The sequence below is a fragment of the Thamnophis sirtalis genome, unplaced genomic scaffold, assembly GCF_051295495.1.
Source record: "Thamnophis sirtalis isolate CommonGarterSnake01/CBP01778 unplaced genomic scaffold, rThaSir2_p1.2 scaffold_3, whole genome shotgun sequence".
In the NCBI taxonomy this organism is placed as follows: Eukaryota; Metazoa; Chordata; class Lepidosauria; order Squamata; family Natricidae; genus Thamnophis; species Thamnophis sirtalis.
In genome coordinates, this window is record NW_028261383.1 from 177,241,703 (window position 1) to 177,267,458 (window position 25,756).

At 43.2% G+C, this 25,756-nt stretch overlaps 1 protein-coding gene across 4 annotated transcripts in view; it reads right to left on the reverse strand.

Moving 5' to 3' along the window:
- SLC44A2 (solute carrier family 44 member 2 (CTL2 blood group)) overlaps window positions 1-21,100 on the reverse strand; it is a 47,623-nt gene extending 26,523 nt beyond the window's left edge. Inside the window, exons 1-5 of one of the 4 annotated variants that reach the window (XM_087711095.1) lie at window positions 20,866-21,098; window positions 7,227-7,275; window positions 4,800-4,873; window positions 3,047-3,131; window positions 1,531-1,615 (exon numbers count right to left, since the gene is read on the reverse strand). In XM_087711095.1, coding sequence (XP_087567221.1) covers window positions 1,531-1,615; window positions 3,047-3,131; window positions 4,800-4,873; window positions 7,227-7,275; window positions 20,866-20,917 — 345 coding nt within the window. In that variant the 5' untranslated portion in view covers window positions 20,918-21,098. Of the gene's footprint in view, window positions 1-1,530; window positions 1,616-3,046; window positions 3,132-4,799; window positions 4,874-7,226; window positions 7,276-12,840; window positions 12,944-20,865 lie in introns of those variants that run through there. The other 3 variants (XM_087711096.1, XM_087711093.1, XM_087711094.1) reach the window with 3 other exon arrangements.
- Window positions 21,101-25,756: the final 4,656 nt, after the last annotated feature.

The following is a 25,756-nucleotide window of genomic DNA, read 5'->3' on the forward strand; positions in this document are numbered from 1 at the left end:
ACTAGAGTATTGGACTTTAAGAGAGCTCATTTCAATAAACTTAGAGAGAGCTTGGGAATGAGAATGGATGAGAATCCTCAAGGGGAAAACAAGTCAAGAAGCTTGGGAAATTTTGAAAAACAAGATTATAAAAACCCAGTCTAGCACAATACCAATGAAGGAGAAAAAATAACAGCTCCCAAAAGAAACCAGCATGACTGCACAAAGAACTCTCCGACAAATTGAAAGACAAAAAGGGTAAGTATAAAAAGTGGAAAGAGGGGGACATAACTAAAACAGAATATCAGCAAATAGCCCGAGCCTGTAAAGATGAAGTGAGGAAAGCTAAGTCTCACAATGAAGAAAGGCTTGCCACAAAAGTAAAAAATAACAAAAAAATCTTCTTCCAACATGTTAAAAACAAGAAAAAAGTCAGGGAAACAATTGGTTCATTGCTGGGAGAAAGTGGCAAGAAGGTGACAAGCAACAAGGAGAAAGCAGAATTATTTAATTCATTTTATTTGCATCTGTCTTTTCACAAAGGGAAAAAACGGTCCAACCTAACAAAAACAGCACCACAAAAATCAGATTAGGAACACAAGTTGAAATAGGAAAGAAAATGGTAAGTGAGCACCTGTCTACCCTAGATGAGTTCAAATCACCAGGACGGATTATACCCCAGGGTTCTGAAGGAACTGGCAGACGAGATCTCAGAACCACTGAACTATCTCTTTCAGAGAGGACTGGAAAAGAGCTGATGTGGTTCCCATCTTCAAAAAAGGGAAAATAACAGATCCAGGAAACTAGACCTATCAGCCTGACCTCAATACCAGGGAAGATTCTGGAAAAGATAATCAAGCAACCAATTAGCGAACACCTAGAAGTAAACCAAGAGGCCTGCCTGAGACTTTTTCCTAAGTCTTCCTCTTGGAATGGGTTCAAGCTGCATTTGTCTGATCATTGTCTTAGTAATGGATCTTCCTACTGTCTTTCAAGGCCATTCCTTCTGCCGTCCACACTCTCTCCCACTCCCTCAGATTAAGCTATCTTGCAAAGTTGTTCCTATGGAGTACAATTGAGGAAAAGAATACTTTTGTTCTCGGAGGAAATCCAACAAATCAATGAACAAAAGTTTAATAAACTGAAAGTCTAATAAGCTACTGGTGAAGAAGCTCTGTGACCTCAAATCCCAGCTTCTGAATTCTTAGGAAATTAGTTGAAGCAAACATCTTTTACCACCAATAAGCATCAATTATTCCTACAGGCTGGAGGATATTGCAGCTACATTTCCTCCCATCAGAATGGCCTACAACTCTGATATTCTCTGGTGATCTTCCATCTAAGTATTAACCAGGCCCAATTCAGCTTAGTTTCTCAGCCCACGCAAAACTGATGCTGCGCCCCTGAGATATATTCCAAAAATCAGAGAGCAATATCAAATTCTATGTATTTACCAGTCCATGAATCCAACTCAAATAAAGTGGCACAACAATCTTCTAGTTTGACACCCTTGGAGAAAACATTAAGGATGAAATCCAGAGAAAACCTCACCTGTGTAGTAGGACACTGAAATTGCAGCAACACCAAAGGGCTCGCACATTTCATGATGTTGAAGTAAAACAAGTAAGGCTTCTGCCTGGAAACAGAAAAAAACATTAGAAACCGTTCTTCTATTTGTTCCTATCAATAAGTGATACCATATGATACATAAAGATTCAAAGAAATGGAAGGTGTTCCCTCTAATCCTTCAGAAAAGGCTGGATATCACTTCTAAATGAATTACAGTCAAGTCGATATCAAGCATTTTTCTTGCTTTTACCAGGGCTAATCCTGCTAATGCAGTGGTTCTCAACCTGTGGGTCGGAACCCCTTTAGGAGGTCGATCGACCCTTTCACAGGGGTCGCCTAAGACCATCGGAAAACACATATTTTCGATGGTCTTAGGAACCGAGACACCAATTTTATGGTTGGGGGTCACCACAACATGAGGAACTATATGAAAGGGTCGCGGCATTGGGAAGGTTGAGAACCACTGTGCTAATGGATTTGAACAATAGTATATTTCTTTTAATTGTATGATTATTACTAATTGGTAGTTTACGTTATTGTCATAAACCTCATCTGCTTGCATGAATGAAAAAGCAAGCTATAAATGAAGCATATCTTCAGCATACAATTCTGTATGAACTTTGATGTAGAAGATTAATGCAATTATCCCACAAAATGAGCAAAGCCCAAAACCCAGCTATTTTAAGAAACTGCCTTGACATTTAGGCAGCATCCCGCGGCAGTCTCTTCACTGATCTCCATCTCTTTCAGTAGCAAGGGTGGTGGTGGGGGGAGGGGTGGAATGATAAGTCACAGTAGAGGAAGAACAGAATACAAGATGCAAACTTAATTCCTTTCTTAGGCAATTGGGTCAGTGGCTTGGCTTTATGAGCAAAACCTGTTATAAATTTCCTGTAGACGTTAACAAAGCCTAGGAAGTATTGGGTGTCTTGCCAGTCTAGGACAGCCTGAACCTTCTGGGTGTCCGTCTGGATGCCTTTTGCAGAAATATGGTAACCCAAGAAGAAGTCTAGTTGTTGCAAATCAAAGGCACATTTTTCTGGCTTGGCAAAGAGGTTGTTAGATTGTTAAGACAGTTATCTCTTAGTCTATGTTGGTCTGTGCGCAATTTGGCAAACTGTTTTATAATATGCTATCATGAAATCTTCATAAAACATTCACCTCCCCCCCCCAAGTTGTCTAATGCAAAGTTACAATGGAAATGCTGAAATATAATTACCATTAAGTGGGGGCTTCAAATATATTCTAGCCCTTGTTTGGTTGGATATGTTTAGTGCCGTATTCGTTCAAATTCAGAGAATCATCCTATTCCAACTCACCTGGGACCTGGCAACCCAGTCACATATCAGAAAGGGATAATGTCAACCCTCAATTATTTTACTGTTTTAGAATAATAAGAGCTTCAACAGATGAGATCTTCAAAATTTACCGGAAGATTCACCAATCTCTTGGCGCAGATTTCATGCAGGAAACTAGATAATTTCTCCTTGATACTTACTCATTGGGTGTGCCCTTTTGCCCACAGAACTGTCCACGACTATCTGTTGGATAAATGACCTTGCGAGGGTCTCCTTGTGTCCATGCTGAAAAGAACATTTAATTAATTCAATTCGATGAATTTAATTTAAATCACTTATTTTTGGCATTGCCCAATTCCAGAATATAGGTAGTCCTCGAGTTTCAAATGTAATGGAGCCTGCCCATTCCATTCGTAACCCAAGGATTCATGGGAGTGAATCTCGTACCTTTCACCCATGCATTCTCTAATCAAATGTGGGGCTCGTTAAGTGCACCCGAGGTATTTCATGGTGGAGGCAGCCATTGGGGGGGGGGCTAGTGATGGAACAGGCCATCTGCCTAAGGCTACCCAAGGCCTCCCCGACCCACTGAAATACATCATGCCCCTCACAATTGCTTTCCCCCACCCAACCTACAATGCTGGGTCACTTGTGAAGATCTAGCAAGCTGTCTCCTCCCTCTCAGCCTCGTGTGCCCCTCCAACACTCCATTCGGGCCTCTGCAGGCCTCCCCAGGCAATAGCAATAGCAGTAGACTTATATACCGCTTCATAGGGCTTTCAGCCCTCTCTAAGCGGTTTACAGAGAGTCAGCATATTGCCCCCAACAATCTGGGTCCTCATTTTACCCACCTCGGAAGGATGGAAGGCTGAGTCAACCCTGAGCCGGTGAGATTTGAACTGCTGACCTGCTGATCTAGCAGTAGCCTGCAGTGCTGCATTTAACCACTGCGCCACCTCGGCTCTGTGCAGGCTGAAACGGAACTTCTGAAGGCCGGATCCATTTCGGCCTGCAATATTCCAGGGGAGGCCTGCAGAAGCCCAGAGCACTGGAGGGGGGATCTGCCCTTCGGAACCCCAATTTCGACCAGCAACATGCAGGACGAGTGTTGCAGAGCCTCTGCGGTTCTTCGTAAGGGTGAATCTTGCCCTGGTGCTGCAAGATTCCTAGCTTTGGGACTTGTTCGTAAAGATTAGGGGGTGCTTATCGTGTAACTTCAAATGTTTGCTAAGGGAATGCTCGTAACCTGGGGATTACCTGTAACTTTTCTCCAGATTTTGAAGCACCACAGAGCTTCTAAGCATGACTGTAGGTTTTTAACATAACCTTTTATTCATGTCTATATTTAAGTTTGCCACCATGAACCCCTTTCCTGGAAGACAATTTTCCCATGTATATTTGGGGGGGGGAGAGGGAGGAAGAGCATGCAACTTAGCTCCCTCGCATGCACAGTTTAGGGTATGGTTGACATCCTATGAGAATCTAATCCCTGATGATCTGAGGTGAAGCTGAGTTGGTGATACTAGCACTGAGGAAGCTTTGCTCGCTCACCTATTTCTAACTACGTGGTCTGGTTGTGGACTCTCTGTCTTAATTCATTTAAATATTGTTGAAATGAAGTCAAATGTGTCTGTGTTCCAACACTAGCCAATACAGTTTAGAATGTGGCCCCCAACATTCCTCTCAAAGACCAAGTATTATTTTTTTACAAAAGGGTCAGACCCTTGGTACAGTAGACATTAGCAACATGATAAAAAAGCAAACCATTATTTAAGATTTGATACCATTAATTGAATCCTATTTATTTACTTCTATGATGATATACAGTACTTTCTTGGCTGTCATAATTCTCCTTCTCCATCTAACTTGGATAACTTTGATATCCAACTTCCAGCAACAAAAAAAATAACATTCCAAGGAAGAGAAAAAAATAATAAACAGTAGAATACCTACCCACAATCCCCACTGCCACATAGCCCCCAATTGCAACCAGCAGCAAGATACAGCAGATGATATCTGTGCAGCCCCTGGAAGAGAAAATAAGCTAAGTAAGAATAAGTAACAACGTATTTGTCTCTGGCACACAGTAGTGATTAGTTGATTGTTTGAATAATTGTCGTCATTCAAATTCAGACTTACAATAAAAAGAAAAGCTTGAAAACTCTCTAATCAAATGGCAAATAAACTATAGTCCGTCTCAAGAATAAGGGACAGGCAAATATAGCCAAGACATTCCTCCTTCATCCTGTAGTGAAGCTGGGGAGTGGGCATTAACTCCTCAGAAGTAGTAAACCACCATCTCTAGTTTTTAGAGAGCTACACAGGCATACAAGGATGCTGATTACTAGTACAGATGATTCAGAGAAGATGATACGTTAAACCCAAGTCTGCTAATCCTACACACCGAGAAGTTAATAGAAACAAAGTAATCCAGATCTAAGATCAAATAACCTCATTGGTTTTACAGTATAAAAGAACAGAAGAACAGAATGGGAGGAGACCTTGGAGGTCTTCTAGTCCAATCCCCTACTCAAGCTACACCATTCTGGACCCTATACCCAGGATGGCGAACCTATGGCACGCGTCCCACAGGTGGCACGTGCAGCCATTTGTCAGGGCAGGTGAGGCGTTGCGCTGGCCAACTGAGTCCAGCCTTTTGTAAAGCCATTTTTCGTGTCCCACCCAGGCTCTACAGGCTTTACAGGAGCCTGGGGAGGGCGAAAAGAGCCCCCCCCCGGAGCTTCCCTGAAGCCTCCGCAGCACAAAAAACCGGCCCTATGGGCAAATCGGAAGTTTGGGAAGTGACTTCCGGTTTGCTGGTAGGATCGGTTTAAGCCCTCCGGAGGCTTCAGGGACCTTCAGGAGGCTTCCCTGAAGCCTCCGGAGGGCAAAAAATGACCCTACGAGCAAACCGGAAGGCTTGTAGGGTCCTTTTTTTTGCCCTCTGGATGCTTCAGCGAAGCCTCCTGAAGGTCCCTGAAGCCTCCGGAGGGCCTCCAGGGGGGGAGGCCGTTTTCGCCCTCCCCAGGCTCCTATAAAGCCTCTGGAGCAAAAAAAGCATGCAAAAATGGGGGGGGGGAGAATGCCTCTCCTGCGCGCATGCACACTGGGGTGGTGGTGTCGCACATTGCATTATGGGTACGGCACACCTACGCATGACCCCCCCCCATGTGCTCCCCCCACTTATGGCACGCAAGCCAAAAAATGTTTGCCATCGCTGCCCTATACCCTTCTAGACAAATGGATGTCCAATCTCTTCCTAAAAACCTCCCGTAGATGGAGTACTCCCAATTTCTGGAGGCAAAAGCCATTCTACTCTTCTCATTGTCAGGATATTTTTTTTAATAGTCTTCCATCTGTTTCTTCTTATCCTGCCTTCAGATGCTTTGAAAAATTGGCTGACTGCCCCACCCTCCTTATTGTGAAAGCCCCTCATATGTTGCTATCATGATACATAACGTTATGGCTGATATCATGAGATATATCTTTATGAAAACTATCTTGTGATTCCCTTATTTAAAAAGAACCATTTCAGTATGAAATATAAAGGATTCATCCACCTTCTCTGCTTACCCAGACACACAACTTACCATTTAGTGAGATACCTTTAAAACAAAGCTCCCATCCTACAGGCCTCCCACAGCTGGGGCAGGCTAAAGAAAAGCTAATCAGAGGGATTTTAGTATTAAAACAATGTTTTCCCTGCACAGTAATTGCTGAAGCCTTTTCCTGAAGTTAGTAACATTAGAATTTCAGTCAGAAAAAAACAACAATCACTCAGAGTGGTATTGGATGGTTATTTTAATTTTTGTTTATAAGCTACCCTAAATCTGAATTATCCTTGCAATATTTAACATTTAAACTAACAGAAACACACATATTATCAGAGAATAAGAACAATCTCCGTTCAATAGCTATTCATGAGTTAGCATGATAATAATTGGTTAAGAACCTACAAAACAAATATTTGTCTGATCATCAGAATAAGGCAACTAATGTGACCCCCATAAAAATAAAATGCTGGCTGATGAAATTATTTATGGATTTTGTAATATAAGATACAAATTGAAATGTTGATCTGATCATATGCCAGTAATGTCAGTAAAATTATATTATCATCTTTGTATTATAATTAAATAGTACTATAGCTGGAAAACAAATTATGTCCATGCACAAAGCAAGAAGAGTTTCGGGTCTAAACCCACCCTAAGCGTTCCAAAGAAATAATCAAGACCCCCTCCAGGACTTTCAATAGTTATCTTTTCATTATTTCCCAAAGGGAATCAGCAGATGGCAATAAACGGTCACTCTGGACATACCGTAATGCACTGAAAAATAATAGCAAAAATCTCAAAACTTTTACCAACAGGGTAGTCTTACCTGTCATAAATGGGGCCTTTGAAAGTTGGGTCATATTTATGTGGTGTCCCTAAAAATGAGATTGTTAAGTTAGACAACTTACATATATAACTCAAGAATATGTAAACTGGGTATTTTATTTCCACTAGTCCAATAAGATAAATATCACTGTGCAAATTCTTTGTCAGTGTTCCATAATGGCATGACAATTCTCAGCTTAATTTGTAGAAACGGTCTACACAGAAGCACAGGAACGCAGAAAATATAAACATGCAGTTGGGATAAGAGGGTATGAAAAAAGGATGGGGGGTTTCTGTAATAGAAAATCAGGATTCGAAGTATCACTGTACATAAGTTTGTACCATTTTTCTGTTTGCTTATAGGATGTGATCTGTTTGTTATGACTGACCTTGATTCCAATATAACAAAAGGTTCCAATTCCTAACATGTTTATTCAAATCTCTGGAAAATATTTACTAATTTTGTGCTGCATGTCTTCTGCATGGATATTTATCTGCCTGAGAAGAGCGATCTTACAGTTGGACCAGAACAAAAACCACTAGGTTCTTTTAATTGACAAGAGGTTTGCTTATAACAAAATTAACCTTCATAATTTATAATTATCCTCATCAAAGAAAATCTACTGCGAAGGATCTAACTGTAAAGAGGTTCTACTGCCTTCTCTCCATCCCAGATATCCAAGCTACAGTAAAAACAACAATCCAGAGACTACAGTAGTTGTACAGTACAATAGTTGTAGCTATTGGGATGCTGCCGTTCTGTTGGGAGCGGGGAGTCTTGAGGGGGATTTTTCTGCAGGCTTCCACTTGTTTTGTTGTACGGGACCTTGAGGAAATAAGGAGGGGGAAGGAATGTGCCTCGGGTCATCGTAGGAAGGAGGAACGGAATGCGGCTGAAACCATCTGCGCTATCTCAGCGATGGAGAAAGCAAATCTGAAGCTGCTGAATGACAGATATCATCTTCTGTGCCGAAGGCTCTCAAAACATCTTTGCCAACTGCGATTGACTCGATGACGGACTGGACATTGGGAGGGGCTTTGCTTGCAATAGTTTAATTTAGCACTTTGAGCAGGAAACCTCAGATCCTGCCTAGATCTCCTTGCTATCACTGTCTTTCAATAAAAGTTCCTTTTAAAATGCTTCAAGAGTTTCAAGAGTTTTGTTTTTGTTTGAGAAGATTGGCAAGACGGGACAGTAGGACAAGTTTCCGCAAGATTCCTGGTCATTAATGGAAACTTTGGGAAGACAATCATGCATACCAAGAGATCCCCAGACAAGGGTGGTTTCAAAAATTTTACTACCTATTCTGTGGGTGTGGTCTATTTTGTGGGCGTGGTGATCATGTGACTGGGTGGGCATGGCCAACTTGATGTCATTCACCAGATGTCATGGATTGGGTAAAATGTATCGTCCCACCTGTTCGTGCTGTGTGGGCGTTTTTCTATCTCTACATCGAGATAGAAAAACGCCCACACAACATGAACAGGTGGGACGATACCTCCCGCCTGCCAGCCATTTGGAAACCTGCCCTTATTGATAAACGAGTCCCAAACATGATGAATGACACCAGGCCCACACTCACAAGAGCCACACAGGATATCACCACCAAACATCCACAAAGAAAGCAGACAAAAACCCACACTGATGAGGAGGCACGACCGAGGACCAGAAGCCAGACTGCAACTGCACCATTAGCCACTTTAAACCCCTCCTATCCTTACATGAAACACAAACCCCCAACCAATCAGAACACAGCCAAGCTCCCACCCAATCAGCTCAAACCCCCACTGGCAGTTAAAAGGAAGAAACAGCCGAGATCTCACATTGCTCCTGGAAGCACGAAGCCTGAAGATGAAGATGACGAATGAGACTTCGTCGAAACGTCGCCAAGACACCTTGGCAGGAGAAAACCCGAATATCTAAAGACCTACATACTAACACCTGCGAAAACCTCAGAAAACATATATATATACAATATTATGATGAGAATAGCTGGGAATTGTAACCAAGTCCACGTTCCGGCCAAAAATAAGTTGGGTGTGTGTGTTTAAAATATGATTGCTATATATGTATACTTTTTTTCTTCTTCATTTCTTCAAAAAATGTTAAAATTAAAGATGTTTATTGATATGAAATTATAAATACAATCAACATAAAATGGAGCTTGATCAGAGGCTGAAATACACCAAGTAAATGAGATGAAGAGTGTGGAAGAGAGGAGAGAGGTAAGGGAAGAAGAGAGGGATAGGAGAGAGGATAGTGGGGGGAGAGGAGGAAAGAAAGAAGGGGTGGAAAGGGGAGAGAGGAGAAGAAGGGGAAGTAGAGAAGAGAAAGATGACAGAGGGAAGAAAAGAGGTAGGGAGGAGGAGGAGAGAGGGAGAAGAACATGATGGACAGGGTACAAATATGGTGTATAGAGAGCAGAGGAGCCAATAATCATTTTGGGGGGTTGATGGTAAGCTGAATTTATGTTAATATTTAATAATACAGAATAATGGTGGGGAAGTAACAGTATACATATGGTTATTTGTTATGAAAATGAATAGATAGATAGTTATAGATATAGATACCCAATACTGTTAGTGAAGATACTGAAACACAACTTGTTGAAACAGTATAAATGAATGAATCAATTCTGAGAGACAATGAGGCCCTATTGCTAACCTATGCAAGATATATTGATAAAAGTGAATTTGCTGAAGAAATGTTATTCTGCAAATCCTTAGAGACCACCACAACCACTACATACATACATCTAAAAAATTACTTATGTATCAATGGAAAACATAACATCTTGTCCTGCAGACGGTGCTCCTGTTGATGGGCAAGAAAAATGGCTGCTTGAAATTGATGAAAGATGAGAATCCAGAAATGCTTCTTGTGCACTGTGTTATTCATAGAGAGAACTTAGTGTCCAAAAATATTTTTCCTATTCTCAATGAGGTACTAAAATCAGTTATAAAATGTATCAATACTATCAAAGCTAATGCCAAGTGTGAGTGTCTCTTTAAGCAATTTTGTGAAGATAAAAACGCAGAGCGTGTGAGACTTGTACTTCACACTGAGGTAAGGTGGCTTTCAAAGAGAAATTGTTTGAAAAGATTCATGGAAATATATTATGTTCTTAGTGATTTTTTAAGTGACAAGCCTGAAATGAAGAAGCTGCTAACCATTGATGGTAAAGCATTTGGACGTTATTTAGCAGATATCTTTGAAAAACTGAATACGTTGAATAAACAAGGAACAAATAAAACTCTTACTGATGCAAAAGCAAAGATATTTGGCTTCATTACAATTATAGAGTTATGTCAAAAACATATTTCTGACAAAAAAAATTGTACATTTCGTTGGCTAAAAAAATGTGAGGTGACTGATGCTGCTATACTTGTCATTGTGAATCATCTGAAAATATTGGCCTCGGATTTGAAAGAAAGATTTTCTGATTTAAAACAAATTGATTTTCCAACATGGGTAGGGCAGCCAGTGCTGGTGGATCTATCTGATGCTTCAATACAGTGCCAAGAAGAACTCTTGGAAATGCACATGATGAGTCACTTAAAACTTGAAAATATAAAAGGAGTGATGGCTTTGTGATGAGGCAGAAACTAAATACCCAAATTCAACCGACTTTACAAGAAAACTGAGGTTACCATTCCCATCTTCATATTTAGCTGAACGTGGTTTTAGTGCTGTCAATGATTTGCTACTGAAGAAAAGAAATCAACTGGATATCACTGAGACTTGAGAATGAAGTCGACTAAATTGGAGGCTAATATAAAATCTCTCTGCAACAGGCATCAATCACAAGGATCTTACGGTACTTAAGTAGACTAATGCTGCAATCCTACAACATTTCCCCAGGAGTAAGCACCATTGAAGACAACGGTCCTTACTTCTGAGTAGACATGCATAGGGTTGCATTGTAAACATGATCTTGAGGTGAGCTCAAATTGTACTTTGAATTTATTTATTTTAATATGTATACTAATTAATATGATTAAAGTATTACAGAAAAAGCTTTCATTAAAATTATTTTATATTTATGCATTTCAGTTTCTATTATATGTTTTGAAACTTTATTTGCTGTTTTTTCATATCCCTTCATACTATTATTTTTAAGTTCCTCAGTACTTCTACCGTCTTTCATTCTTTTATTTTTCTCTTTCATGGATGTTGTGTTCCTTGGAACCTTGTTTAAACCAAGTTAATGGCCTTTTAGGCTTCCTCCGTGTGCATAGGAGTTAACTTTTTGAATAGTAAGAATTATATGTCATGGAGGGGGGGATCAGTATTTTAGAGATGCTTAGGTGGGGCATGGCCAAAAAAAGGTTGGAAACCGCTGGTCTAAAGATTGGTCATCCCACCCCCACAATTTAGTTGAAAGCCCTTTGGATAAGCTGGGCCAGACTTTTCCTGAATACATTCTTCCTGGTTCTGATGAAGCGCCTCCCATTCCTTGCCAGAAGCCCTTGGTGTAGGTAATGCAGACAGTGGTCTAAGATATATAGTCTATTATATTTAAGCCTTAAATGTTTGTTTACAACGTATTTCAAATCCCTGCCCTAGATTTGTTTTCTTGTCTTTCAGTCCTATTTAAGATCCCACAAGTATACAAATCAAGAGGGATAACCACATAATCCAGATTTGAGTCCTTTTTTCCCTACCACTTCGGAGGCAGGCTTGATTATCACAACACTCAGGGGAAAAACTCCCAGTTAAAATCTAACAGCTCTATTCCCACAGCTTCCCTGTGGGGTTTTTTCTCAAGGGAGCCCCAGCATTCATGGGACAGAAGGCCACATCCTGTTCCAGGGGACACTTGGGGGGGGGTGAGCCATTTTGCTGGGCCATTTTGCAAAAGTTGCTTTTATTAAATCAGGAATTTGAGTATTAAGACTAGGGGACTGTGGCATTCGTTATATGTTGATGTATCAGGATTGTTACAAATCACCCAGAGCCTTTGAAGAAGGCAGAACACAAAATGTTGAATATGCCCAAATAAGAAAACTACGGTACTTTAGCTTGAATAATAATTAATAACTTAAATTTATACGATCCAAACTCCCAGTGACTCTGGGCAGTTATTGTCAGTCTGTTTCTGTGCCATGCCAAGAGGTCGCTTTACAACGTGCTGAACCACAAACGATCCACTCCAATTTTAGCAGAGTTTCAGGCACCTGTGAACTCAGACATTAAACCGGGAATTGCGGAAACGGGAGCGGTAGAAGGCGAAGTGGCCGGAGCAAAAGGCCTTTGCGCTGATCGGAACCCTCTTTGGTTTGCTCCATTATTTGACTCTCCTCCTCCTCCTCCTCCTCCTTTCCTAGTGGTTTTCCACAGTATTCTCCGCAATATCTTCCGAACCCGCCTTGGGAGCCAAGGCAGATCCGAGGAAATCTGCTACACGGCTGCGAAGCAAACCCAGTCACCCAGCACAAGGGATCGCCCAGACTCTTTCCTTGGTCCGGAGGCGGCCGAAGCCTAAGGCTAAGCCGGGAACGTGGCCCACCGCGGAAGCCGCTTCCCAGATCTGCCCCCGGCCAAGACCACCTGCTGCTGCCCCTCGCCAAGAGCGGAAGAGGCCGGGCAACCCATGCGCTCAATCGGGGCTTACCGTGCTTGCCATAGTAAGTCTCCTCTTCCCTCGCCATCCCCTCCGCCGCCTGCGCTGCCCTGCTCGCCTTGGCTCCTTCTCTCCCCACCTCCGTCCGAGTCAGCTGCTCAACAGCCGCCCAATGAGGCGCCTTGGACCGGCTCTCCCTCGGGGGGGGGGGGGCGAACTAACCAAATCAGCAGAAAGTGGGGGGGGGGAGAAGAGCCGCCCAATCCTCCTTGACAGGCGCCTCTCTGCGCTCCAAAAGCCCCCGACAGAAACCGCCTCAGGGCGTCGCGAGAGTCCGGGTTTAGTCTTCCCCACGCCGGTCTTTTTCCAAACGGAGCCTCCTGGGACGCCGCATTTTCTCAACCAAACGCAACACCGAAAATCTCGAAACTACCCCGCCTCTCTCCCCCCCCCCCATGGGATGTAGCTTTCCAAAGAAGGGAGCAGCGACGGGGGGGAGGGACGTGAACTTGGGTTTCCATCTCTATTTCTGGCCTCCTCCGTTCGTTGGAACTTGGAGTTTGCAAGGCAGCCTAAAAATGCTCAGCTGCATTTCAGTTTGATGTGTTGGGAGTTAAGCAGAATTAATTCAATGATTTGGTTATCCTTGAGCTGGCTGCTAGTGTCAACAGAGGAGCCCCCATCCGCTCTCTTCTTTTTCCACCCAGTTACACCGAGCCTTGCTCAAGCTGATACTTTCCAGCATTCCAGGGCTGCAATGTTCAGGATTCCCAAGAACCACGGAAGTTTAAGGGATCGCATCTCATCTGGAAAGGTGCCAAGTGGCTCCATCTGACCGCCTCCCTCCCTTTGTAACTTTTTTTTAAAGACATTTTATTTGATCCTGTTTCTATTAGGAACTTGCTTCTGGTTTTTATGCTTGGGAAAAAAAGAAACTTGGATTTTAATTCAAAGATTGAATCATTGTGTGCCTGGCTTGTAATAACTAAATGGAACATAAACATTTAAAGCTCTAAATATCCTTAGCATAGCATTGCCTTGGATAGAGTTGAAAATCAACACCTTTTTTCTTTTCCCCCCCTGCACTTCCCCTCCCTCTTTTTAAAATTTTTGTTTTTATTATATTTTATGTTATAATAAACCTCAATAAAAGTGAATTCTTTAAAAAAGGAAAAAAATAAATAGGAATTGATAAATCTGCTACTAGGGCAATTTACAGGTGATGAAGAAAAGTTTTTCAATTTCTCCTTTGCTTCTCCCCAAGCAAAAGCTTGTTTAAACTAAGCCAAGCAATTAACAAACACATTGAATCTGCTAATAACACTTTCTAATGCCTTGGTAAGACCCACACTTGGAACATTGCGTCCAGTTTTGATTACCATGATACAAAAAATATGTCCACACTCTAGAAAGAGTGCAGAGAAGAGCAATAAAAATGATTAGAAGACTGAAGGCTAATGCATATCAAGAATGATTGCAGGAATTAGATATAGCTAGTCTAATGAAAAGGAAGACTAGGGGGGACGTAACAGTCTTCCAAGATTTAAGGGGCTGCCAAAAAGAAGAGGGGATCAACCTATTCTCCAAAGTACCCGAAGGCAGAAGTAACGGATGGAAACTAATCAAGGAGAGATTCAACTTAAAAACAAGGAGAAATTTCCTGACAGTGAGAACAATTAATCAATGGAACGGCTTGCCTTCACAAGTTGTGCTCTTATCACGAGAGGTTTTTAAGAAGAGATTGGACGGCCATTTGTCCAGAATGGTGTAAGGCCTCCTGCTTAAGCAGGGGATTGGACTGGGAGAACTCCAAGGTCCCTTCCAGCTCTGTTATTCTTTTAAACTCATGCAAACTGGGATACCAGAAGTAAAAGTTGTGCATTGATATTTTTCATCAAAACAATTAGCTGTGGATCCTTTGGACAGAAAGAGGGAATGAAAATCCAAGGAAGAAAAAGACAAAGATTTAATTGAGATGGGAAAAGATATCTACCAAGAGGTTATCAGCTACTCCAGATATTCTTTGCTTACGGCAGGGAAGGCTCAGGGTGAGCTCTGCAATATCACTGTAGATGAAGGAGAAGGAACCAAAAGGACAAGAATTCTGCAGGTTGAATAGCCGAAGCATTTCACAATTTTCAAGCAGAAATAATAGTGAAGTGTGTAACGGTGTGTAAATAAATTAAATATCTTCCCTGAAAGCTCTTATTAGTATATCATGACAGGTATGTTCTCTGTTATACCCAAGGATGAATCCCATTTGATTTTACAGACTGTACAGACGGAAGATTCTTATAAAACAGAGCCTTATTATAGACTCAAGTCTCTTGTAAAAAGAGGAAAGACTTGAAGGCGGACAGAATTCCAGTGATCCTGCTATTCTCTCAAATTATTGGAACAAGTAAAATCCCTTTCAAAAGAAGAGCATAGGTAGGTGCACCACAGCTCAGCAACAAAAAATGTTAGCCTTTTCAAATACTCTTATATGGTTGAAATTCCTGGATGCACAGCCTGGCACAGCCATCTTGTCTGTTTGACCTGAGCTCAGCTAAAGGCCCTCACACCTGGCATGGCTAGATATGAGGAATTTTGCTGTCTATTAGGACGAAGCCATAGAAAAACTATGAAATGCCCTCTATGCAAATTCTCTGCTCTCCCAGAGCAGTTCTTGCTTTTTCTTTCTAGTAGTTTCAGACCGAGCGGTGGTTCATTACATAACCACTATCTCTATCTTAGGCTGCCACAATCATCTTGCTACAAACTTTTACTTCCTGATTCTACTCTTCTCCATCCTGCCTGAATTCTCTTGCAAAACCTGAAAACAAAATGAAAGGAAGGAAGTGAGACAGAGTGGGATAATCAGAGTGAAATAGACTCTCATTACAAAGGCTGGAGTTGGTCATCCTGGAGTTTCAACTAGATTAATACAAGGGTACCTTGGTATTCACCCTCAATTGATTTGGGGGGACATGATGTATTATTAAAAGGGATGAGTACCAAACAAACCATGTTACTTACCACATGAACCTTTGTTTCAACTGGGAAGGATTTCCTATCTATCCCTTTTCTTACCTGAGCAACCTTCCAAGCCAAATTCCTATCCACTCTCTGCAGCTGTCCCCCATTTTCTTTTGCAGAAATTCTCATTGTTTGTTGAGTCCCAAACAAACGATGAGTACTGGGACAATATCTTCACATCAAAATGTTTCGAGGACCAAACTTGATAAGTTGTGAAGCAAATCACACTTAAATGATAAAGATGCCACTATTGGCTGGATCCACACAATTCTTAACACGGAGAGCTCTCTGTTTCCACCTAGCGGCCAGGCGCACTTTTGGAGCCCAGATCTGGCACCCTTAGCAATCTTTCTCCATTGCATTTCCTTCTGATTCCATTCTTTATTTCGGCTCCAGTAGTATGGCTGCCTTTGTGATGCACCCACAAAACCTTTCATCGGATAGGAGATCACACAAAATGTTTTGGGCCACAGCTTTATTGCTTTGCTGCAACAAATTAACTGAGCTCTCCAATGGTGGGGTTCCAAAATTTTAGCTACTAGTTCCATGTTCCATGGGCATGGCTGGGTTAGAGGGGCATGTGACTGAGTGGGCATGGCCAATGTGACAACACTCACGCCCATGCCCACTCGATCACATACCCCCCCCACACCCAGCCATGGCCACAGGAAAAGGTAGATTTTTTTTAGGATTTCCCCCTATCTATCCCCGCCCCCCACTTTGCTAGTTGCCCCTCTTTCCCCACTTCCTCCCCCCCACCTCTGAAGTGGCTGGCCACAAGCCACTGAAAAGTCCTCTCCTTGGTGAAAAAGCGGCTACCCTCGCCGCCATCTTCTTCACGCCTGCACATCCCTTTGCCTGGCAAGTTCAAGCGACTTACAAGGCAATAGGGTGGGCGAGGGAGAAGGGAGAGGAGAGGGGAAGAGAAGAGAGAAAAGGCGAGGGAAAGAAGAACGAGGAAAGGAGAGGGAGCTTGGGAGGGATAGGAAGAGAAGGAGAGAGGGCAGGAAGAGAAAGAGAGGAGCAGGGGAGAGGAAGCGGAAGAAGGAAAGGGAAAGGAAAGGAGGAAGGAAGGAAGTAGAGAAGGGAGGGAGGGAGAAAAGGAAGGAAAAGTAGGGTAGGGACAAGATAAAATAGGCGTATGGGATGGTAAGCAAAGCAATCTCGAATGCACATATTTCTATGGAGAAATAAACGTGTAAAAATGATAAATATAATAATAATAATAATAACTGTGAATTTATACCTGTATATGTAAGGAAATAAAAAACCTTTTACAAAAAAAAAAAACCTAGAAGTCATGCAACTTCATGGTTGTGACAGAGGTGAAATTTGTTGCAAAAGGTCCGTATCAGAGCATTGCTTTGGCTGTAGAGATGAGGGGACACATTGTACTCTCTCCTTGGAGATGGGATAGTGTAAACAGTAGGGAGTAAGGAGGAAGAAGAGATAAACTGTTACTGCAGGCAAAAAGAGAGAGGGGGGAAAAAGGTTAAATTAGAATTCAGGGCAGGAGCATTTGTCTCAAGAAGTAAACATGCAGAAATGAGGTAACTTTAAACAGAAAACCGAAACCAGGAGAATACAGACAGCATGAGGGAGGGGGGCATGTTTGTTGGCCAAGAAGACAACACACTCTTGGAGTGTGAGTGTATAGAATCAGAACCTGCCAGGGAAAGATATTATGCCAAGGAGCAAGAAAGGGCATTCTAAGAAAAAAGGATGAAGATGTGAAGCACTGGCATCGTTTTCAACTCCAGCCAGTGGTTTTGAAATCCTTACACTATATCTTCAATTGCCAGTGTTAAACGTATGCTTTCCTTAAATAGCCATCAAACCTCACTTCCCTATTTCAGAGTATATTATCTGATAATGAAATATCAGCAAATAAAACCTCCAGGTTCAGAAAGTATCAAGAACCTGAAAATTGAACCACGTGTTACTTAATATTGCAAAAGGTATTCTCACTGAACAATCAGAAGAAAGAGCTGCTTCTTGGGGCTCCACAGAAGCCCTCCTTCAAAGGGTCCTCATTGTAGCTGGTGAGGCCAGTCCCAACTGCTCCAAAGCCATTTTGTGTTTTGAGAAAAAGCAAGAGGAATGGAGGCAGCTTCTCTTAGAGCAGTCTTTCTCAACCTTGGCAACTTGAAGATGTCCGGACTTCAACTCCCAGAATTCCCCAGCCAGCGAATGCTGGCTGGGGAATTCTGGGAGTTGAAGTCCGGACATCTTCAAGTGGCCAAGGTTGAGAAAGACTGTCTTAGAGCCATCGTGGGTCACGGGGGTGGGGGTGGGGGGGAAAGGCAGCACATCCTGTGAAAGAAAGGAGGGAGGTGGCACAAGGGGTGGAGAGAACTCAGTGAAACAAAGAAAGAGGCAGATCTGAAACCTTAGTTCACTTTTTAAATACAGGTAGACCTCAACTTATGACCACAATTGAGCCCAAAATTTCTGGTTTTTTAAGTGAGGCATGTATTGAATTTTGCCCCATTTTTGACCTTTCTTACCACAGTCGGTAAGTGAATCACTGCAGTTGCTAAGTTAGCACGTGACATGGTTGTTAAGCGAGCCTGGCTTCCCCATTGACTTCGCTTGTCAGAAGGTCACAAAAAGTGACACAGCAACGGTCATAAGTATGAACCAATTGCCAAGCATCTGAACTTTGATCATAAGATCATAGGAATCCTTCACTAAATGAACCGTTCTAAGTTGAGGGTTAACTGTGCCTCTTTGCAATTTAGTAGGCTTAGCTCTTATTTTACTTCTTGGTTGATTTCTATTCATTTTAAAATCCTAGTTTATTGTATAATTTTCATCAAGCAGCCTTTTGTATCTGCCTCTGTATTTTTATCATGTTGGCTCCTAAAGGTTAGCAGGTTACGGCCTGCTAACCTTGTTCTGGTTTTAGTTTTTTATGCTTTATTTTTTATCATTATTGTATTAAATAGTTGTACTTAAAATGCAGTAATTATAAAATAAAAGTTTTATTTTAGATCCCTTATGAATTTGAACTATAATTATGCATAAAAACATATGGCCTAACTACCAAAGACAGGTATGTTTGTTTGTGTGTGAGAGTAGTAGTAGTAGTAGTAGTAGTAGTAGTAGTAGTAGTAGTAGTAGTAGTAGTAGTAGTAGTAGTAGTAAAAGTAGAGAGACAAAGGATGAATGAGGGCTGGTTCTGATTAGCATTTGCTGTCAATATTGGAACATTCTTCGCCCTATCCTTTTGCACACAGATCTGCTCTTGATTTTAGCAGTAAAAAAAAAATCCTTTTTCTGGCTATATTACTCAGCCATTGAGATATAAGAGCTATGTAAATAATCCATGAATCTGCCTATAAATCCTGGCTTACCTTCTCTCTTGCTCTAAAATAAGAAGCAAGCAGCTGTCAACAAAATCTCTGCCTATGTTACATTTACACAATTTTCCAATTTCTCTTTTGAGAAATTCACCCCTGACTCTGAAGCAGAATCTTATTACATTCTGGGAAGAACCATTATGAGTCTTCTGTTATCTACATTTGTCAATTCAAGAGCTAAAGAAAGAAAGACTATTTCACAGACTAATTTACTAAATTGACTCTGTTGCTATAACCACAATCCCTCCCCTCTTTTACCCTTTTAGGTTGGCAGCTTGAAAACAAGGATATATATCTCCCAAGAACTGGATTTAGTACAGGGACCTCTAATTATGAAATAAGTGACTTATTCAATAGTGTCTTAAGGGTCATCCAAGTGAAACTGTTCTGGTACAAGATGAATAAAAACAGAATTTATATTGCCTTAGGGATGTCTGAGTGTCACTTATAAGGCAGTGATGGCGAACCTGAAGGGAGCATGCGCATGGGTGGGAGGCCCTGGGTGCCAGAAAGGGAGCACTTCTCCCGTGTGCACATATCTTCACATACGTGTGCGCGCTTGTCTGAGCTGCAAGCAGGAAGAGAAGCTGCCCAGGGGACATGCGCACACCAGGAAATTAACTTCTTGCACAGGAACAGGAAGCTCAAATACAAAGCCCAGAGAAGGTATAAACAAACCCCCCATTCTCAACTCCATTTTGTCAGTTGCCCAGAACCACAAACCCTTGTGGTTCCACTTCATCATTAAGCCATTTCTCTAATCCATGTTTCCAGTGCCTTTCTCCCAGTTTGTGAACTCAACCAGAGCAATATTTCTTCCAATACCTACATTTGCTGATTCAACCATCTCAACCAGGGAAATGGGCATTTTCATTAGCTCTCCCTCCTTTCTGATCCACACTCCAGAAGTCAACAACAGCAGAGACAACTGGGGGACTAACACATTCAGTGCAATACGGTCTCCTGAATTAAACCATGGCACAGACTCCCAGAGCAAGAGGGTTTTTTTTCAATGTAACCATGACTGGAAGGAAGATACGACATCCAGCACAGCAGCATCTCAACTCACCCGATGGGAGGACTGTTGCTGATATTGAATACCACACCTACGCAACTGCCAAGGATTTCTGGTTACAAACCAGAATGAGCTCACAGCCACCTGAGAGACGCGCTGAAAAAGAACGAATAAAGGGCCCCGAACGGAGCCATCTGACCCGTGTCTTGGATGCACAACCCGGAGCCTGAACTGGGCAACAGGAGACGCTCCCTTCCTGCTTTCCAGCGGAGGGACCAGGGCTGGGGACGAAGCCCGGGCTAGCAAGCCCTCCGGTCTGACGGGCGGCAAGGCCGGCTCGGGGCTGATGGGACCAACCCTGGTCTCCATCGGCTGAAAGGCTGCCCTAAACCTCCGAAAGACGCGGGCCCCTTTCGCTTCCTCCCCCGGGCTTAACGGGGCTCTTTCCGTAGATCGCGTCCTCCTCTCAACAGTTGCCGCCCGGGGAAGCAGCAGCACATCGGCCGCGTCGGCGCCTTGACGGCGGGACCCCGGCAGGACGCCCAACGGCTCCGGGCAAAAGGAAAAGCCGCGGCCCACCTCGGCTGCCGGCCCACCCTCCCAGCGCCTCGGGGGCGCTTTGCAAGGGGTCTCCCGCGGCGAAAGGGCGCTTCTCCCTCCCCAGCCCTGGAGGGCCTTTACCGTGAGCGCTGCCTGCATCCGCGGGCTCCTTGTCGCTGGGGTCGCCGTCCATCGCTGCGGAAACCAAGCGTAGCTGCGAGAAGGCAACGCAGCAGCAGAGGCGTCTCGGAGCCCCCGAGGGACCGCGCGTGGGCGGGGAGGCTAAGGGAGAGAAGCGCCCGCGCGACCGGCTTCCGCTGCTGCCCCGCCAGGAGCCCGAGCCGGCTGGGCGCCGCCACAGGCCACCGAAGCGCGCCTTGCTCCGATTCCTCCGGCGCCGCAAACAGCTACGCAAAAGGGCATCGAGAGAACGCGGGAGAAATTCCGCCCAAGCACTCAAAGGGGGAACCGCAGGAGAAAAGGGCAGAAAGCGATTCCCCTTGTGAAACTTCCTTTCAAAGGCTTTTTCCGTCACTGCTTCCTAAATGTTTCCAATGAAAAATCAATGGAAAATGTTAAGGGAAATCTACATATCAGGAATGTTTAATGGGTGTCTTAAAAGCCCTTCTCTTCTATTAGACTTTCTAGTGTTGTAGGAAGTTAGCACCCAACCCCTTCCTAGAAAAATGAAATATTATGGGAAATATTGAAAAGGCAGAATATTATATTTCCCCAGATACGAAATGGGGAAACATATTTTTAAGTAGGAAACAGACTCACTCTAAGTAGCCTCCACCTTTATTAGTGGGCCATTTAAAAAAGCCTGAGCCAGTCTATTCTACATGACAAAGATCCCTCCCCGTCAGCTCCAGGGTGATGAGGTTAAGGCATGATAGTATTAGCTCTTTACCCATCTCTCCACAGGGCACCTGAGAAGAAGCGATGCTCAACCAAACTTGGACTAAAAACAGCCTAGAGAGTTGGTCCGTTTTGGGCCTGAAGCCTCCTGGGACCAAAAAAGGGGCATGAGGGGGCTTGGGGGGCCATGCCCCCCCAGTGCTCCCCCTGCCCCCTCATGCATGCCTGCGCTGTTACAGGTGTTATGTCTGCCTTGTATGCAGCTTTATTCCTTGGGCGTATATAGTTATGTTCTCGATGGCTTTTATAGTGTTTTAACTGCATTTTGATTAAACAACACACTGCAGAGACCCCAAAATTAGCTGGCTGGTGGGAGGCCTGCACACGTGTGTGGTGGTGGAGTTCAGCTGGGGTGACGGCCCGCGTGCTGGCAGAGAGGCCCACGATTCTATTCTTTACCCTGTCACCTGTTGCCATTTTAATGCAGGCAGCATTATCCTCATACACTGTTACAGCTTCATTTACCTTTACATTTAAATCCTGTAACAGCTGCACATACTAGGTTGCCTCCGAACAGAGTTCAGGCAGAGCGATGAATTCTGCCTTTTCGGTAGAAATTACTACAGTTGTTTGTTTCCTGGACTTCCAGCCAATTACAGCCCCTCCAAACAGTATCACAATCCCAGAATTGGACTTTCTGGTTTTTACATCATTTGCATAATCACTATCAACATAGCATTTCAATTTTAATTCTTCAGAGACCTGCATTTGAAGACCCAAATTCACAGCTCCCTTCAAATACTTGAGAATCCTTTTCACATCCATCCGATGCAATTGTGTTGATGCAGCAGTAAAGCAACTCAAAATGTGAATGTCTGAACTGGACCCCTGTGACAGATACAACAGGGCTCCCTATTGCTGACTGATATGTCTCTTGATCACAGGCTTCATTTTCGTCCTATAACGATAATCTGTGCTCGTAGGTGTTGGAACAGTATTACAATCTTTCATGTTATATCTCTCCAACAACTGTTCAATTTTTATTTTTTGACTGAGAACATAACCCCTTTCTCAGTTTTTTGTATCTCCACACCAAGATTATTTTGTATTTCTCCCAAATTCTTTAGTTTAAATTTCTTCTCTAACTTATTAGCAAATTCTTTTACCTGTGATTCATCCTTCGCAAATGCTAATAATTGGCAATCCCCACCTTTTAACTTTCCAGTGTATACACAACCATCAGTCTTGCAACTCTTGAACCCAAGACCCTTCAATGCCTTATCTAGGCAGGTATTCCAATTCCTGGCTGACTGCTTCAGCCCATAAATGGCCTTGTTCAATTTAACTGTGTTAGGCTTTTTACTTTCATGCCCTGGTGCTTGAACCATGTAAATGTCTTCCTCTAATTCTGCATTGAGGAATGCTCTCACAGGTGGCACACGGAGCCATTTGTTAGGGCACAGAAGGTGTTGACCTGTCAGCTCCAGCGCACATACACACACAGGCCTGCTGATCAACCTTCTTTTAAGGCTGTTTTTTGCCCTCCTGAGGCTTCCTTGAAGTCTCTGGAGCACAAAAAACCCGGCCCTACAGGCGGACTGGAAATTCAGCAACTGATTTCTGCTTTGCTCATAGGGCCGTTTTTCACCCTCCGGAGCCTTCAGGAGTAAAGGTTCCTCACCAGCTGGAAACACTTTCTATTTCTGTATCCTTCCGTTTTGGGCCGCCCAGACTTCATCAGCCGGCAAACAGAAACATCACACATGCAGGGACCCTCGTCAGCCTTGGCTGGATTTTTTGTCGCCTGCTTGAAGAACTTCTCTTGCATCGACCAGGGACTTTTGCGATGTCCCTGGACCTCTGGGGTTTTGGCAGAGGTGGCTGCCAATTGTTCTGGTGGGGCTTTTTTGGGGGGGGGGTTTCCTGCATGCGCGATGTTTCTATTTGCTGGTGTCTTCATGCAGGGACCCTCCCAAAAGCCCCACCAGAACAAGGGGTCGGGGTCTTCTTGCTATCCTCAGCCTCCGGGTGCCCCTTGGTTACCACCAGATTGTCGGGCTGTACTTGTGTAGCCAAGAGAGCCCCAGTACGACCGAGTCTTTCACTCTTGAATCGAATTGCTTCCCAGTGGTCCACCAGCTCTAAGCCTCACCAGTTCGGTTAGGTGGGTGGCGTAGGCTCCCCCCAGTAGGGATCCATCAACCTGTTCAAATCTGATTGCATGGGCCAGTCTCTTTGCTCTAACCCCCAGTTTCAGGGCCATGGTTAGGTTAATCAAGCATCTAGTGCAGCCTGAATCTATTAGCCTGAGTACTTGAAAAGTACCTTGGGTCCCTGGTTTTGGGGCTGTGAGGCGTATGGAGAAGATGAAGGGGTGGATCGGTTCACTCCCCATCGGGTCATTTTCTGTCATAGGGATCCGGCAATTGGTTGGCATTGGCTGGAGTCCCCCCCGCCCTTGTGTAGCTACTCCATTGAGGGAAAGACACTGGTTTACATCCATGTATTGATGCTAATTTAGAAGTGTTGTAATAAACATGTATTACATTGCACTACAATTTTATCTTGTGGTCTTTTAAAAATACTTTCTAGGCTGCTTTGAAAATTAGAAACGTGACTTAATGCATTTGAAACCAATACAAAGTAACTCAACAGAACTGGTTTGGCTGCAAAATCTTTGTTCTTTGAGCACCAGCTGTTGGAGGCAGGAAGAGCTGTTGGTTTCATGCTCAGCTAGGCTTCCTTGGAACAATCTGACATCGCAGGCTGTGCAATCTCCACGACCAAGATATTGAGCCGAAGCAAGCTTTCATCTGTTCTGCCGATGGGCCCAATGGCGGAAGGCTCCGCTGAGCACATGGCTGGTGGCCAGGCAAGTTCCTGGAGAGGGGGCTGCTATTCATCCATTCTTCCAGCTTGAAGAGGGGCAAGGGGGCTTCCTTGCACTCCTCCCGTCAGGATTCTGAAGTCCTCTGTTCTGATATCAAGGAGGCCCTTTGTGGCTCAGGCTCAGCATAGCTGGCATTGCCTGAAGCAGAGGAGTTGGTACTTTCCAGACGGGGCTAATGCTCCCTCCCAACACAGACACCCCTCCTGGCCTAAGAAAGCTTAGCACTGTGCATGAGCAGCAGAAGAACACCCACAGAATGCAGGAACCCTCATGCACTCAGTCCCATCACCCAAGCATGGTAGGAGATGCGGCCATGGTATGTGCTGAACAGCTGACTCTAAAATGCCAGAAAACGATGTTTCTCCCACTTTTCAACCATTTTCTGGCATTTCCTTTAGCAAGATGTGGGCAGAGTTTGCATAACATGCTGAGATAAAAATGTAGTTAACAAGTTTGGGAATTTCCCCATTTCAAACCCCCCCCCCCTTCTAGCAGCTGCATAAAAAAGCTCCATATTTCAGGTTCAGAGTTATTAGGAAGAGTAACTCTTAGAACTGGCCAAAACGGTGAGGTGCCACCTTGATTAAAGAAAATACTTTGTCTAACTTTGTTTCTGTGTGGAAATCACTTGGAGCTTTTGCTAGATCTGAAAGGCTCTATTAATTTGGGGATTTGATGATTAGAATTGTTTATAGAAATACTATGTAATATTGAATTTTACATCAAAAGGCCAATATATTTTTAGATTCGAAATTTTTGAAAAAGGTTTTTCCATTTTTCCCTTATTTTTTGCACCTTCCTCTTTTTTCTTTTTTCATTTTTCTTTATTTTTTAACTTTTGCACAACTTTAATAAATAATATTTTTTTAAAACAAGCTCCATGGGGTTTTTATAACTCATGACATAATCTGAAATAAGAGTCATTTGGGGTTTGAACTCGTCTTTTTTACTCAAGGTTTGTCTTGTGGGGATTGGCTGGGTTTGCTCAATACTAGAAAAACATGATCTCCATGGTATTATTAAAGAAAGATAATTTTATCTTTTAATAGCTAGTTTTCATAGAATATCAAAATTTGTGTATTAATTATCATTTTATTTTACAGGTAGTTCTTGACTTATAACCATTTTTTATTGATTATTCAAAGTTACAATGGTCCACAGAAAAGTCCACATACTTATAACTGTAGAATCCCCTGATCAAAATCCAGCTGCTTGTCAACTGGCAGATATGAATGACAGTTTCACAGTCCTCGGTTCACGTGATCATCATCTATAATTTCCCAA